The sequence below is a fragment of the Papilio xuthus genome, unplaced genomic scaffold (genome assembly GCF_000836235.2).
Source record: "Papilio xuthus unplaced genomic scaffold, Pxut_1.1 DF826938.1, whole genome shotgun sequence".
Taxonomy (NCBI): Eukaryota; Metazoa; Arthropoda; class Insecta; order Lepidoptera; family Papilionidae; genus Papilio; species Papilio xuthus.
Window position 1 is genome coordinate 1,287,623 of NW_013531711.1, and position 16,593 is coordinate 1,304,215.

General features: G+C 31.9%; 1 protein-coding gene across 1 annotated transcript; it reads right to left on the minus strand.

Moving 5' to 3' along the window:
* Nucleotides 1-2,896: 2,896 nt before the first annotated feature.
* On the minus strand, nucleotides 2,897-16,323 carry LOC106121572 (Odorant receptor 13a). The gene is made up of 10 exons (XM_013317284.1): nucleotides 16,312-16,323; nucleotides 14,395-14,545; nucleotides 13,663-13,815; nucleotides 13,129-13,317; nucleotides 12,548-12,764; nucleotides 5,670-5,766; nucleotides 4,922-5,026; nucleotides 4,279-4,367; nucleotides 3,426-3,492; nucleotides 2,897-2,959 (listed from the first exon to the last, which is right to left on the minus strand). Exons 1-10 carry the CDS (start codon nucleotides 16,321-16,323, stop codon nucleotides 2,897-2,899), a joined length of 1,143 nt encoding a protein of 380 aa, XP_013172738.1.
* Nucleotides 16,324-16,593: the final 270 nt, after the last annotated feature.

Genomic DNA, 16,593 nt, shown 5'->3' on the forward strand with positions numbered 1-16,593 from the left:
GTCAGTCACAGGAGCGGGGGGGGGCTCAGATTTTACTCACTTAGTCGTTATTTGTTTTTTTCATAATAAATAAATTCACTAGTAATTTAAGAATGCATGCAGTTATATACTATAAAGAAGAGTATGAGCCAAATTATTTCTTTTTCTATTTTTACCTGTGAAATGATTAAAAATCATAATTATGAAATACTAAAGGGGGTGTCTTGGCATGTACATGCCAAGTCTTGGCATGTACTACGAGTGGTCACTGAGGGGAGGGAGGGGTCGAAAAAACTAAAAAAATAGGTCACTTAGTATGGGTATGTTCCCTAATCTACTCTAACACTGACTTGTATGAAAAAAATTACTTACACTTGTTTAACTATGTATATGAGATATATTTTTTTCTCAAATTGAAAGCACACATAAGTGAAATTTTCGATGATACGTGCGTGTTTTATCTTGACCTGCCGAGACCCGGTGAAGTATCGAAATAGATAAAACAACAGATTTAGGAAAGAATTGGTACAAACAAAGCGTGTCAAATAACACGCAATAGTTAATTTTACAAGATTAAAATCTGAGTTATATCTATATTATTTAGTTTAGATTAATATTAGCTTTATCATACTTTAATTTATCAATATTAGTTTGTATTCGGACTAGGTATATTATAAACTACAATTTTTAAACTTTTAAAGTAAGCAAATTGTAAACTCGTTAAGTTTATTTATATTTCATTTATTTACAAAAAAATATATTTTATTGCAGTAAAATAAACTTTTTTTTGTCCCTTGTAAGATAGTAGGTTCACTTGTACTAATCATACTAATATTATAAATTTGACAGTTTGAATGCATGGATGTTTGTTACTACGTAGCTCCACAACGGCTTAACAGATTTCGATGAAATTTGAATAGTGATGATGAGGCATGGCTTACGTGTTATTCCAAAAGATGTAAAACATATTTTGGAATAACAAAATCTAGTTATTATTAAATCATTAATCTCTAAATTATTTGTCTGTTTCAGTGACGCACTTAGCAATCGATTGATCAACCATAGAGTGATACTAATCTGACGACCATAGACAAAACTATTTCATCCTTTTAACGATTAAAGGCTAAGGCCGTACAAAAGTGTTAGAGCTAATGGAAAATGAAAGGCATATGCATATTTCATGTTTTACACTTGTTTGCGGCAAACACCCGCTCACTTTGCGGGAGTGCCACTCAGCGGATTTTACTCTTGTCCGTGATGCTCGCATGTTGTTTTGGATTTTGATATATGCATATTTTAAATCCAATTTATTCAATGCGGTTTATAGGTAAAGTATTCATACGTGTCATCTGTTTTTACGGGAGGACATGGAACTGTCTCAAATGTGATTATTAATTCAAAAGGAATCAAGTCACAACAATTCCGGTAGACTTTGTAAGTATACCGTGTAATAGTGTAGGAAGAAAAGGGTCAGCGGGTTAAGTTTATCTTTTTTCCAGGTACGGTGTTATACTTTTTATAATGTTTCAGCAATTCGATTTCATTCGTAACGCAATCCTCGTTTCTATACAATTTTTAAGTTAAATATTAATTTTATTAACAATCATTGAAACAAAAGACAATGAATATTATTTTTAATATTCGAAATTCAAATACGTTTTTAATATTGAAAAATCTTTTTAGCCAGTTTTATTATTCACTTTTTATATTGTTAAACAGATAAAAAATACATTTGTTCCTTATTAACTTATATCAATTTATGAATAAAATTTTGCTTCGATGTCAAATGTAAATTTTGTCTCCGTGTCGAAATATAATTTGAAGACAATCTGCACAGTCGAGATAAGCTCGAATTTTACGGCCGTCTATAAAACGAGATGCTTCCTACACCGGAGTTAACTTAATTTTCTAGAAATAAATATGATTTATGTGTTAAGGGAGCTAAAGGTTTAATTTTCTTGAATAAAAGCTAAATTCTCTCAAGAAACCGATACAAGTAAAAAGTTAATTAAATAAACAATCGATTCTCGTAGCACTCAAACGTAGCAAAATGTAGACATTGTTAAAATGCTACGACGAGTCTCCACCGTAGTAACACCAGTATGAAAGAAATACCAAACTTTTTTAGTAATCTAGTGAAAAAGGCTATACAATACAATGCCAATGAACAGAATATTATAAATCTCTAGGCAGCTCCTATCAAATCAACCACTTTTTAGATAATCATCATCAGCTTACTATGCGCCCCACTGAGAAGCTCGCAGCCTACTCTAAGTTAAGGGTGACTAGGCATTACTCAACTACGCCCAGTGCGAATTGGTTAACTTCACACATATATTTGAATTTCTTCGCAGATATGTGTAGGTTGCATCATAATGTTTCCCTTCACCTTAAGAACGTCAGATAAATGTACATAAGTAACTCGATAATCAATAAACACATTGGTACATAGCGGGATTCGAACCTAGGACCTGCAGATTACAAGTCAACTGCTTAACCCCTGAGCTACCGACGCTAACTTCTTAGATATATCTTAATAATAGATATATTGGTTAATATCATCTCTGATAGTAATATTTTTAAAAGCTTTGATGTGAGACGTTGGTACAAAAGTGCAGAATCTTGTTCTCACTTTCTACCCAATGGTACGTACAATATAATATGTTGGACGAGTCATATAACAAAAGACTATATAAGCTGATATATAATAAGCAAGTGTCGGTCTTTTTATTTTTGTTTAATTTTTTTTTGGGAAAATTGATTATGTAGTTATTAACCTTACTTTCTAGATGGTCAGAAATAAATATTTAATACAATATAATTTTATTTTTAAACTACGTAATAAATATTATTTAAAACTGCCAGTGACTGGAAATAATGATGACATATTTTTAATCATTTTTATTGTTTGGGTAATTTATTCGCCTCTCGAATAAATACTTTTAACCAAGGAAAAATATGACCAAGTTGTGCTGAGTACCTGAAAATGTTGAATTATAGTATTAATTCTTACTTGCGAAGCCTATTAACCTAAAATTGTTTCATTGAATAATAAAATCTTACGAAAATAACACACTGCAAGGAAAACTATAATCAGTTTTTAAAAATAATCGGATATTGGTTTCCGATACCTTGATTTAGAGCGGTAATTGTATCTCTATCAGCTCTCAAAACGGATCGATTATTAATAAGAGTCCGTTCACACAGATCGTAGCGGAGAGTAGAGCAGATTTACCCGTAAGTAAAATTGAGCTCTATAACGTTGAAGCAAGGTTTAATCTGACATTTCAAGTCTTTAGGCTTGCTTTTGAGAAGTAAAGATGTGTAAATAAATTTTAAACCTTGTTTCAATCGTATAAAACTCAATTTAATTTGTGATAAATATCTACCCTATTGTCCCAGTCTGTCTGAACGTACCCTAATGTGTATAAGATAAATGAACTTACCTTTGTGAACAGATTCATTGTAACTGGTACATATTTTAATGACGTCAGACAACAAGGACGTTGTGATCTATGGAAAAATTCTTACTGATATTATAAATGCGAATGTTTAGATGAATGGAAGGATTGATCGATGGATGTTAAAAGGTATCTAAAGGCTCAACGGATCTTGATGAAATTTGGCACAGATTTAGAACATAGCTTGAAAGATCACATCTTATCTTACTAATATTATTAATGCGAATGTATGGACGGACGTTGTTTTGAAGGAAGGTATTGAGTGTGCGATCGAAGGCCTAATTTAGTCCTCTTTCACTTCCCACCCTTTTTCTTATAAGGAAAGGATGGGAAGTGGAAATGGACTTTCCGGATGAGAGGATGCATGGAAAGGGAAAATATTTTCTTTCTGTGCATCCTCTCCTCCGTCGATTAAAGCTAGGCGGCAAAGCATATGCAATTGCGTATGTCTATGGGCAACAGTTACTTCGCTATTTCAGCGATTTCAGGTGACTGCTAGTTCGTTTGCCACCTTATGATATAAAAAAAAATCTTCGGAACGGCTCAACAGGTTTTGATGAAATTTGACACATATACATAGTCTGGAAGAATGCATGGGCCACTTACTAAGTTTGTTTTAACTCCGCGCGAACTGAGTCGCGGGCAACAGCTAGTGGGCTACTAAGTTTATTTTTAATTCCACGCGGATAGAGTCGCGTGCAATAACTAGTAACTAAATAATGGATATAGTTTGATCATTAATCGTTTACAAAATTATTATGCCATCATTATAATAAAGTTAAAAAAATATATGGAACTAAGAGCTGTAAAATTATAAAATTAACGTAAACCAACTTACCGTGATATAACATAAAGAATCATTTTCTGATAATAGATGTCGCTTTTGTACCATTCGTTAATATATGCTGAGTCAGCTATACCCAAACTCTGTAATATAAATATGAAAATAAGACACTAATATCAACAATTTTTTTACGTAAACATTGTCAATGTTACTTAGTTTTTTTTTGTATATAACTTCAAAAAATCCACAGCCAATTATTTTGTCACATTTTTTGAGTGCCGTAAGTTTCTGATATATATAAATATATAAATATATATAAATATATAAATATATATATATATATATCAGAAACTTACGGCACTCAAAAAATGTGACAAAATAATTGGCTGTGGATTTTTTGAAGTTATATATATATCTCGTAACATATCGTCATGTCATCAAAACAGAGATAACCATATGTTTAAAACATGGATTTTAGTCACAGAAACCCACGGTAAATTATTTGTTTCAATTCATATTGCCTACAACTTTTTAATAATAAATAGTAACTAAAAAAAGAGAACAATTAACATGTATACGTAATAGTGGTAAAATAGCTTGTAATTTTTTTTCTTTTTTTGCTGTACATATGAAGATATATATTTGTATCGGGCCCTTAATCTAAAAGTATTGAATTTCGAAAATACTATCAACAAACCTCTTCTTTCAATAAATCACCGTAATAACAAAATTCATAAACTGGTAGCAACAATGCAAGCATTACTAATAAATTGTTCATAGTTTCTGCTGCACCACGGGCCACCTGCAATAAGATATTTCATATTTGCAATGATACTTACTGTCTTATATTCTCACTAATATTATAAATGATAATATTTAGATGGATGGATGTTTGAAGGTATCTCCAGCTCAGCAGAACGGATTACGCTGAAATTTGGCTTAGTTGTAGAGCATAGTTTGAAAGAACACATAGGCTACTAATTAAGTTGTTTTATAGTTCGGCTAGACGGAGTCGCGGGAACTATTTAACATAATTATAGAACGTAGGTATTAGTTACAGTTGGACCAATAATCTTACGATGAACAAAAAGATCGTGATGCAACATTTTTTATCACAAGATGTAACTAGCAACCAGCCACCTAAATACGTCGCAATAGCTTAGCGACCGCTGTCGATAGACATCCACGAAAGAGAATTAATTATTATATTCATTGGGTACATTTAACGTCTGAGACACGTCATTCACTTTTTTCCCCAAAGAGCGGATGACGTGTCTAAGATGTCAAACCAAAAATTAAACTTTTAATATTTTAGAAATAAATACATTCTTATATAAAATGTACTGCCTTTACATACTAGTCCAAGCAACCAAAAATTATTTCCTTTCCACATGCAAATATTTCCTCAAATAAATCCGTACCCAAGGGGTTAAAAAAAATCTTACCATAGTTGCCAATCCAAAAAAACATACCGTCACAGTAACGAGGAGTAAATTCATAAAAATTATTTTGTTAAATATGTCATCAAGTTGCTTTGCTAATCTGAAATTTAAATTTATCAAAATCGTGTAAATTTTGGAACCTTAAAATATCTAGAAGAATCATATTTTCCACAAACAAACTTGTAAATAACAAATTAATTTCACTATTAATTAAAATAGCTAGACTATAAACTATTTTATAAATGTGTCTGTTCTTTCTATTGTCAAACATCAAGACTGCGAAGGCTCTCCTTTTGTTGCGAAGAATCCTTTAATTGAGACAAAGCTCTTTGCTCCGTCGCTCATTGTCAGTAGCAAAGAACAAACTGCTTCTGTTCGAAAGAATATTAGCATCGCATTTTACTAATAATCTTATTGTCCTTTTCAAATAAACTAACAGCGTGATGGATTTAATTAAAATACAGAAACTAATCCTTTCCCTTACACGTATAATATATGACTAAAAACCTGAAGCTTTTCTTTCTATTTGAAGTATTTATAACAAGTTGTTATCAATATTGTTTTTAAGACAAAAGACAATATAAATCATAATTTTTCAGATGTATCTATTTTAGCAATAGAATCTAATTATTTGCGTATTTTTTTTCTAAATAAGTTGAACATCATACTCATTTTAAAATTCACATAAAAAATCACGAATGAATGTATACCTAATAAGCATTTGATGTCGACGAACAAAATCCTGAATCGAAGTAGTCGTTTTACTTTCAGAGTTTGTTTCTAATCCGATTCCGATTTGATTGCGAGGATTGTCCGTCTTAAAATGTGGTGAAGCGTGTAGCAAATCCTCGCGTAATATTGAAAATTCAATCGCTATATTTGCACAAAGTACTATCATCAAAATTTCCGAACCGATATGAGCACAAACTTCACAGGTCACTGTAAAATATTATTTAATTATAAGAAATAAACTTCCTTAAAAATCTGGAAAGGGGAGAGGACTAGAGGACTATAATTACTAACAGAGGTTCGACCAGGGGCTATGTTTCTTTATTATTTTTATTATTGACTAAGTCAGTCGACTTCTTAGAGACATTGCAGAAAAGACGCTATGAAATTAGTTGATTATCGTTCGAAAATCCTTTCTGGTTTCACGTCATATAGTTATTATGCTTTTGCAACATTGGCAACTCATTCGCCTAAGTTTGGCAAATTAATCTGAAGATGATTTCTTAACTTCTAGTTTACTGCTTTTTTGTAGCATTCAGTTGAAAATAATAATAACATACTAGTGTAAACCTGAAACGCATATGTTGCCAAATATTTGAACCAACTGTCCGACAGGTCATACGGATATACACCTCCATATGGTAGCTCAAATTCACAGTGTTGTCCTAAGATGAATTGACGGAACAGCACTAAAGTCAACGGCCCTGTAAGATGCAGAAACGTCGAAATAGTACCGCTCCAATAAAACACTGCAAACAAGACATTATTTGTTTCCATTAGAAGAAATTATTAGGCTTCGTATGATTAAGAATTACTTTTTACTATTATATGGTAGAGCCCGCTTTAACATCTTCGCACGAATTGGCTCAGCTCGCCTGGTGAAATACCACGACCACACAGAAGATAGGCGTGAAGTGGAAGCAATTTCGCGTTTCGTCTGATGAGTCTGGGAGGCCCGGAGGCCTAATTTAATCCTCTTTCCCTTCCCACCTTTTTTTTATAAGGAAAGGATGGGAAGGGAAAGAGGATTTTCCGGATAAGAGGATGCATGGAAAGGGAAATATATATAATATTTTCTTTCTGTGCATCCTCTCCTCCGTCGATTAAAGGTAGACAACGCATATGCATTTGCGTATGTCTATTGACAGCTCGCTCGTTTGCCACCTTATGATATTTAAAAAAAACAAGGTAATAAAAATGTGTTGCGGTTTACATAATAGCAGACTTAATAATTTGTTTAAAAATTTCGATTATTGCCAAGTCAATAAATAAGTAAAGGAAAAAAATTTACTTGCAACATAAAGGTTTAAACGCTTTGTCAAACGTTTCTTCTTCTTTATCTGTTGATCAGTTAGGTTCGAAGTTTCACTGAGGAATTTTAAATTATTGATTAAGTCTTCTACGTCTGATATCTTTGATAGAATAATCACTGATGTTAGAATAACTGTAAATAATTTAAGCATTAATTTTTAATAGCATGTTTAGCAAAACTGGATATCTGGGACTGAGATTTGCTACATTTATTTATTTATTTCGGATGAAAGAAGATTGCATGTAGCTGAAATGCGTATGCTAAGATGGATGTGTAGTGTGACAAGAAAGGATAAAGTTAAAAATGTGTATATTACAGGAAGTTTGAAAGTAGCGCCAGTAATCGAGAAATTGAGGAGTAAAAGATTAGCGTGGTTTGGACATGTTATGCGGAGGTATGATGATGATATAAGCAAAAAAGTAATGAGATTGAACGTGGATGGCTACAAAGGTAGAGGAAGACCAAAAAAAGTATGGAATGACTGTGTGAAAAAGAATATGCGTAGGAAGGGGGTAGACTCGGATATGACGGCTGATAGAGATGTATGGAGGAGTAATACATACTGTGCCGACCCTCGATAGGGATAAGGGCAGGTTGATGATGATGATGACTACCATCGATCCGTCTGGCGAGTTTTATGATGAAAAAATCATAATGATACGGAACTTATTAAAATATTAGCGAAGCTCTATTCAATGCAACTTACTTTGTATAGAAACTAAGTATACAGGAATCATAAAAGCCACTTCAGAAATGTTTACTTCCTCCTTGAATATTTTCCATACAAAAACCGACATAGAAATATTATGTATAATCACAAAAGGAGCGAGACAACATAGTTTCCAATATCTATCAAATTTTGAATTACTGATAGGAAAAAAATAAATATAACATTTATTAAATAAGTCGTAACATTGTTTTAATTGTCCCGAAAAATTTATGTCGTTCATTTTGGATCCTTTTGAGTTCCGAGACTTTGGAACGCTAGTGTTTTTATTCCTTGATTTTTTTTTCATATACCTTTAATTGTATTTAATTACTCTGTATATTTTTAGAGATCAGCTGTATTTGAAATTTATCATTTTCAATGTTTCTAGTTTTTGTAATAGTACAACTACACGGCCGTCAATTGTATTAATAAGTTTTGTCATTCCTTTTATTCTCTTTGATAAGATAGAGACAAGTGTTTCCTTGCAACAGACCTTACTATTTTATTGGTTGGTAAACAAAAAAAAACGTACGGAACCCAGTTACTTTTGTTTCTTAGAATTGTTAACTATCAGGTCATATAGTAAATTACAAAATTGAAATCGTTTATGTCTTAATAAAGTTTGAAAACACAGACAAATAACTATAATTTGACGTAACAATGTAATCAAAAATTCAATTACTGCGGCTTCCAATGTAAAATAAAATTTATATCTTCAATACGTTGTAAGCAATTTATATAACAATTTTGTTGTTATTCATGTTGTATCGTATGTAAAACAGGAAAAACTAAATTAAAACGTTATAACATTCTTCATATCCTTCTCATTTTAATTTGTTTTATTTACATCATCAGCTCTCTATACATACCCACTGAAGGGCTCGGAGCCTACCTTGAGTTAGCGGTCACTAGGCCATAGTCAACCTCGCCTAGTGCTGGATGGTTGACATACTTATCTTTGAATTTCTTCTTAAATATGTGCAGGTTGCATCACGATGTTTTCCTTTACCGTAAGCACGTCGGATATATGTAAATCGAATATCGAAAAACTCGTTGGTACATGGCGGGATTCGAACCCAGGGCCTGCAGAAGTCAAGTGCTTAACCCCCGAGCCGAAGATGCTCTTGTTTTATTAACATTATTAAAACATTAAAAATATGAACATCTTACTAATGTTATAAATGCGAATGTTTGGATGAATGGATGGATGTTTATTTTGAGGTATCTCTGGAAAGACTGCATGGATATTAATAAAATTTGGCATAGATGTAGAGCACAGGGTGGAAGAACACATAAGCTACTAATTATATATTTAAATTCCGCGCGGACGGAGTCGCGGGCGACAGCTATTTGCTTTATAAATAAAACAAAAGATATACACGAAATTAAACATTATGATCGAAAGAATTGACAGCCTTTTAACGAACTTATTTTACACAAAAAAGTTCGTATAACAAACAACATTTTATTACTAAATAATTACGAGTAATGCTTCAAAAATTTTCATGAAACCACACAATACGGAGATGCCATTTTCTTGCGAGTATTAATCTTAAGACAGACAAAAAAAAACGTTGTTTATATATTTATGCATTAGCTGTCGACTGCAACTTCGTCTGTCTAAAATTTAAACTTAAAGGATTGCGCTCACAATGCAATGGATATACAAACCCACATACCCACAAATCTATTTAGTAATTCGGAATAACATTACCAGGGCTATGGGACAAAGAAATAAACATTTTTTTTGATAGTAGATAAAACCTTTATTCAACCAAGAAGACTATCATTTACCTAATTATAAATTAAAATATAAGCTTACTAAATAACTAACCATTACAAAATAAATTAATTAATTAATACTAAATTAAATAAACTATATACTAAAAGTAAACTAAACTAAAAATAAAACTAAATAATATAAAATATTTTATTTATTTGTGTATCCAAATTTAAGTCTACAACTTAATGTTTGTGCATGTTGACATTAATTAAAATATTATATTAAAACTAATGCTAAAATATCTATACTAAATTTAAGCGTGATCCATGCAGCCGTTGAATAGATCCAAACATTCGCATTTATAATATTAGTAAGATAAAAAGAAATTTATTATTAAATTAAATTAACTTTATTAAATTTATGCTAAAATACATTATGTTTAAAGAATTGTATAATATTTTTAAGTTCTTGAAAAGTTCTTGGCTACCATGTTATTGTGCACGCGTTGTATTCTCAATTTGTATTTTCATCACTCGAGTAGATAGTTGTTATTAATGAAAAATACGACCACGTTGTACTCAGTATCTGAAAAATAAAATACTTTTTATAAAAATGCCTTTAAGGGAACATACCCATACTACGTGACCTTTTCTTAGTTTTTTCTAAGTTTTTTAACTGTGACTAACCGTAGTCTTTTAAAGACTCCAAACCCCTCCCCCCACTAAACGGGTCACGCAGTACAGGTACCTGTACGTTACCTAAGTATATCTATATGATATTTGTAGAAATATATATATCTTACTAAACATATTCAGAGTAACAGGCACTCGTTTCAGTGATGTTAGACAGCACGGCTTTTGCGACCTGTCGAATACATTATTCTATTATAACAGTACAATTAAAATGGTACAAAATTGTAATAGACATTATTACTCGTGCGCAGAAACTTTACCGCTGAACTAATGACGTCATCGGAAAACCTGCACGTGAGAAGTGGAGATAGACAGCAGAAAGCTAGTAGAAGTATAAACTAGGGTTGTAACGAAACTTCGCCTCCGCAAGGGCGCCTCGGAGAAAAAGAGGTCTACTTATATTTGCCGTATCTTACCGAGTTATTATAAAGCATATAATTTTTTGGTATCGAATATCTCCCTTGGTCCATATACTAGCATACGCTGCGTCCGCTATACCCGAACTCTGAAATATAGACTTTAATATAAATAAACATCCTAATTTAAAAACCCTGGCAAAGTCGTCAAAAAGAGGAAGACAGAAGTAGGTAATGATTTAACAGTGGTAGAGCCCGCTTTAACATCTTCGCGCGAATCGGCCCGGCTCGCCCGGTGAAATACCACGACCACACAGAAGACAGGCGTGAAGTGGAAGCAATTCTGCGTTTCGTCTGATGAGTGTGCGTCCCGGAGGCAAATATTAGACCTCTTTCCCTTCCCACCCTTTTTCTTATAAGGAAAGGATGGGAAGTGAAAGTGGACTTTACGGATGAGAGAATGCATGGAAAGGGAAAATATTATCTTTCTGTGCATCCTCTCCTCCGTCGATTAAAGGTAGGCAACGCATACGCAATTGCGTATGTCTATGGGCAACGGTCGCTTCGCTATTTCAGCGATTTCAGGTGACCGCTCGCTCGTTTGCCACCTTATGATATAAAAAAAATGATCTTTAAATGCCTCGAGTATTTGTAATTATGTCAAAGTAAAACAAAAGAAGATCACATCGAAAGGAACGCTATCATTTAATAGCTACAAAGCTTTAAATGGACACAAAATCCAGACGAACAGACCTCTTTTTTTAACATTTCACCGTAGTAACACACAACATAAGCTGTTGACAATATTGCTACGCTTCCAACGATATTGTTCGCTTTTCCTACCATACCAGTGCCCACCTGAAATTGAAGAAAAACACGAATATCAGATTGATTTTAAAAGATATCAAAAAAATTATAAACACTACTAAGACCTTTGCAACCGAGTTGATAAATTTAATTTAACTTAGTCTTATAAAAACTATTTTTAACAAACGCTTGATATTAATGCATTGTTAGAAAAACTCACCGTGGTAGCAAATGCAAAAAATCCCACAGTAATCGTCACGATGACGATATGAACGAAAACAATCTTGTTGAATACATCATCCAATATGTCTGCCAAGCTTCAGCATAAAACAAAACAATTATATTAAGAATCTTTAAAATTATTAATTAATTCTTCCAAAAAAAAATGATCGGATTATGAAAAGATACTCCATTTCTTTCTATAACCAAAGATCATATAAAAAGACAATATTACTTTCCCTTTTTTTCGTAAAAAATATGTTTTGATACCAGTATTTCGACAGTGGAAAACTACAGTGACTGCACACACAGTTCACTAAAACATTATAAATACCTAATAAGCTTTTGATGTCGACGTATAAAATCTTGAATAGAAACTGTTTCGTAGCCTCCAAAATCTGTTTCCGATGTTAATTGTAACTCTGGATTAATTGTGTTTGGCTTCACCCGAAGTAAATCTTCTCGTAATATTGAAAATTCTATAGCTAGATCAGCGCATAAAGTTACCATCATATATTCAATACCTATATAAAACCATGAGTAACGAAGAACTAGAAAAAATTAAAAGAAAATCATTCAGCTAAACTTAAGTTCTCCTTCTCTTCCTGTCCTGTTCTTTTAAGGATAAAATAGTAGGTGAAAAATAAAGTCATTTTGTGATAGCGGCCATTTTGGATTTTTTTACAGTGTACTTTACTAGTCAAACACTTTAATTTGATACTCATATTAAAAAGATTGTAAGACAAAAAATATTGGTAAATTTCAATTCAAAACTTTAACTAAAAACTTAAAAATTGCTAAAAGTAGGAATTGGCTTAAAAACTTTGTTGATATAACTTGTTTCAGTTTATCCTCTGTTCTGTTTAATTGATAAAAAAAGAAATTGTTATTTAAATTATATTAAATTATATTTACCGTTTATCGCTTGGAATGCATATGTTGCCAAATATTTAAACCAATCAGAAGTTGGATCGAATGGATAGACACAACCAACTGGTAGTGCAAATGTAAAATTCTGTTTTAATATAAAAATCCTTATGATTGTCGAAACTAATGGCGCGAAAACGTATTCCCAAGAGCCAGATATATCAAGCCAATAATACACTGGAATTAAAACAATATTAATAGAAAAGTAATGTAGGTTTTAATACAAAATCTCACTCAGATTATACATAAAACGTATTGTTCTAGATCAAAAATTTTCAGCATTCTTGTGTTTTCATGCTAAAGTATATTTGTTTAATTTATTCCAGTATCAGGAGCACAGTTCTTAACCTAGGCCATAACATAAATGGATAAGTTCTTTTTCTCATAAAAAAAAAACTGTATTACTAATTTCAGGTTACTACTACTCATTTACCTTTAATTTTACTCTTGTACGATTTTTACCTTAAAAATAAGAAAAAAATATAATAATAAACTTAAAAAACGAATAATTAAAATGTTTACTCGTCTGCCAAAACTTCAACTGTTTAACTAAACGTCTCTTCTTCTCAATTTGCATAAAGTTTCTGTCGGACGTCCTCCAAATCACACCCAAATCGTCAATGAAACTTTCAATTTCTTTCTTCTTATAAATCATGATTGCTACACGCAGAAGAGCTGCAGGAATATATACTAAATTATTCAAACTTTCGTAAGACATTATACTAAACTGATATATAAACAAGGCTAAACACTCACGTATATTCGTCCGGTGGCGGCAACAACTAGTTTCGAGCCCATCGGGGGCCCTTCATCAGGATGAGTGGTACTGGTATTATTTCGCGGACGCGACCCGTCGCTCACTAAATGGAATATACGTGAGTGTTTAGCCGTGTTTATATATCAGTTTGGAATATATATATAATACTATTAAAATTAAATTGATTAATTATCCTAGAAGATTTTTAATGTAATCTCGAGTAAAAAGAAAGTAGATAGAATGTTTAAATATTAAAGAAATTTAACCACCGTGGTTTTCTGAAACCAAAACCCTCGTAAACAAACAAACGTAAAACATTTTTTTATCTCTGTTTTGTCACGGATAATGACGGGCACGATATATTTTATACAGAGATTTTGGTATCAGAAACCAACGGGTGTCGTAGATTTATTTTTTCTGTAACATTTATTAAAACCAGAATTTTTCTATAATTATACTAATATGATAAGGGACAAACTAAAAATAATATAACTTACACTGTATACAAATTAAATATACAGGCACAATATTCGCCAGTTCTGATATATTCAGTTCATTCTTGAATATCTTACTCGCGTATAATGACATTGTTACAATATGGAATATCATTGGCGGTACCAGAGTTAAGAATCTTAAGATTTTCTTCCACTTGGGTGAATCGTGAAAAAATGTTATATTTAAATTGTTAAGCAAACTGAAAGATATTTTAATTGGTTTCGCGTATTCTTTAGGATATTTATTTAAATGATTCATTTTTTTAATATTTATCTGTACACGTTATATCGTATAATAAAGTTCAGAAAATGAACATATATTTTTTTCGATTGAATTTATATATGAAAAATATTGTCAAAGGAATTAGGGATCAGTAATGTATCAAACAAAAATTTCAAATCTAGATATAAAAATAGAAAAAAAATTAACGTTATAAAATTTTCATTTTCTAACATACAAGAATGTTGCAAATATTTTGTTTAATTTAGTTCTATTTTTTACTTTTGACCAGTAGAGAAACAACTACTGAACCCTCAATAAAATAGTCACATAAAATATTATCGTAACCTTCAATAACACTATAATGTTTGTCAAATTAAACGTTTCAACGTGTATGGATACAATTTCTATAGAATTTTGTGGGCGTTATTCGCTTATAAAAATATTTCCATTTATCAAATTACAAAGTAAAAACAACTATACTGCATTATAACAAACACTTAATTCATCAATTTATTATGAACTGAAACGATATAGTTTGTAAAGATTCAAAAGGAAAAGTTCACACGCGCGTTAAACCCGAAGGACGAGAATTGCCTGAACTTGTAATCGCACTTTGCATATTACACTGCCAAAAATTGTGAACTAAATGAATAACACAATAACTTGCTATAGAGGCAATCCTTGGTTGCTCATCATATCAGCCTGTATTAAAGAGCTTCGAATAACTTAGGTGTAGAGTGGACATTCAACAAAATGCTTTATAACTTTAATTATAGTCATCAGTATCGCAAACGTTTGTAGCTTAACGGCATTTCATAAGCGGCTGTCTCATGTTAACATAATGGTAACAAATCGTGTTCAATTAAACAAAAATTAAAGTTAATGTTGTCTCGTCACTACTGTTGAATGTCTTTTGTCTATCTGTGTTTGTCTGTTTTAAAACCTTTTATAGGTCCCGTTATGAGTTAACACGTTAAACACTACTCTTGTCACCGGTGACCGTGACATCATGAAGGTTTTTTATCTGTGGAACCCTGCTTCTGATTGAATCCTAATTTAAATATATTTTGAAGATTCGACATCACGCATCTATTTCCAGCAAACAGTTTTTTAGTTATTTTTTCTATTTCTACTATGGCGTTTAACGTGTTACTAGCTGTAAGCAAAAGTAGTGGGGAGACTCGCGCATGTGTACAATCGCGCTCATAATTAGACAACTTTTTTTTTAGTCTAGCTGTGTTGAATAAAAGCTTTTCGTTGTAAACATTTATTACATATATAAAATTGTGAAACAATGTATTCAAGCTATTCGAACTTTAATAATCAAGTATGGAACTTAGTTAAAAAAAAAGTAATAACACCAATCGTTCGAAACAAAACACTATGCACGCCATTGTACCCGTAAGAGTCAAGAAGTGCGGGGGTTAGCGGGACGATGGAATGGACTGAGGAACCAATACGAAGCGCCCGCGCGGACAACCCGCACCTCACTTCACTCTTCTTACCGGTGACACCCAAAAATCGACTTCTACGCATTCAAGGTCAACGCTTTTTATTCCCAATAGAACTTATATAGTGTTCAAAATCCGTGCTTTAATTTTCAATATCAAATATCTAAATTAATATTCTATGTACTGAAATTTCTAATTATAATTCCCTTTTCATCATTGAAACTGATTGATTCTGTTTAAGTTTACCTCATCGTTCATATTGTCCAATTTCGAAATGTAAATGAATAAGTACATCGTTTTGAATAAATGAATTTCTAATGTTAACAGTACACCGACAGTAAATCTGCCTGTTCTAGTGTTTACCGTTGGACCGATTAGGCTACCAATTGATCAGTCCAATAGGAATTAGATTCTATGCATTCGACTGGCCTGTTCGTTTTAAACAGTAAATATGGTATAGGTATTAATTAACGTTTTACGTTAATAATTTAACATCTTAAAAACGAATGTTTGAATTTAATATTATTT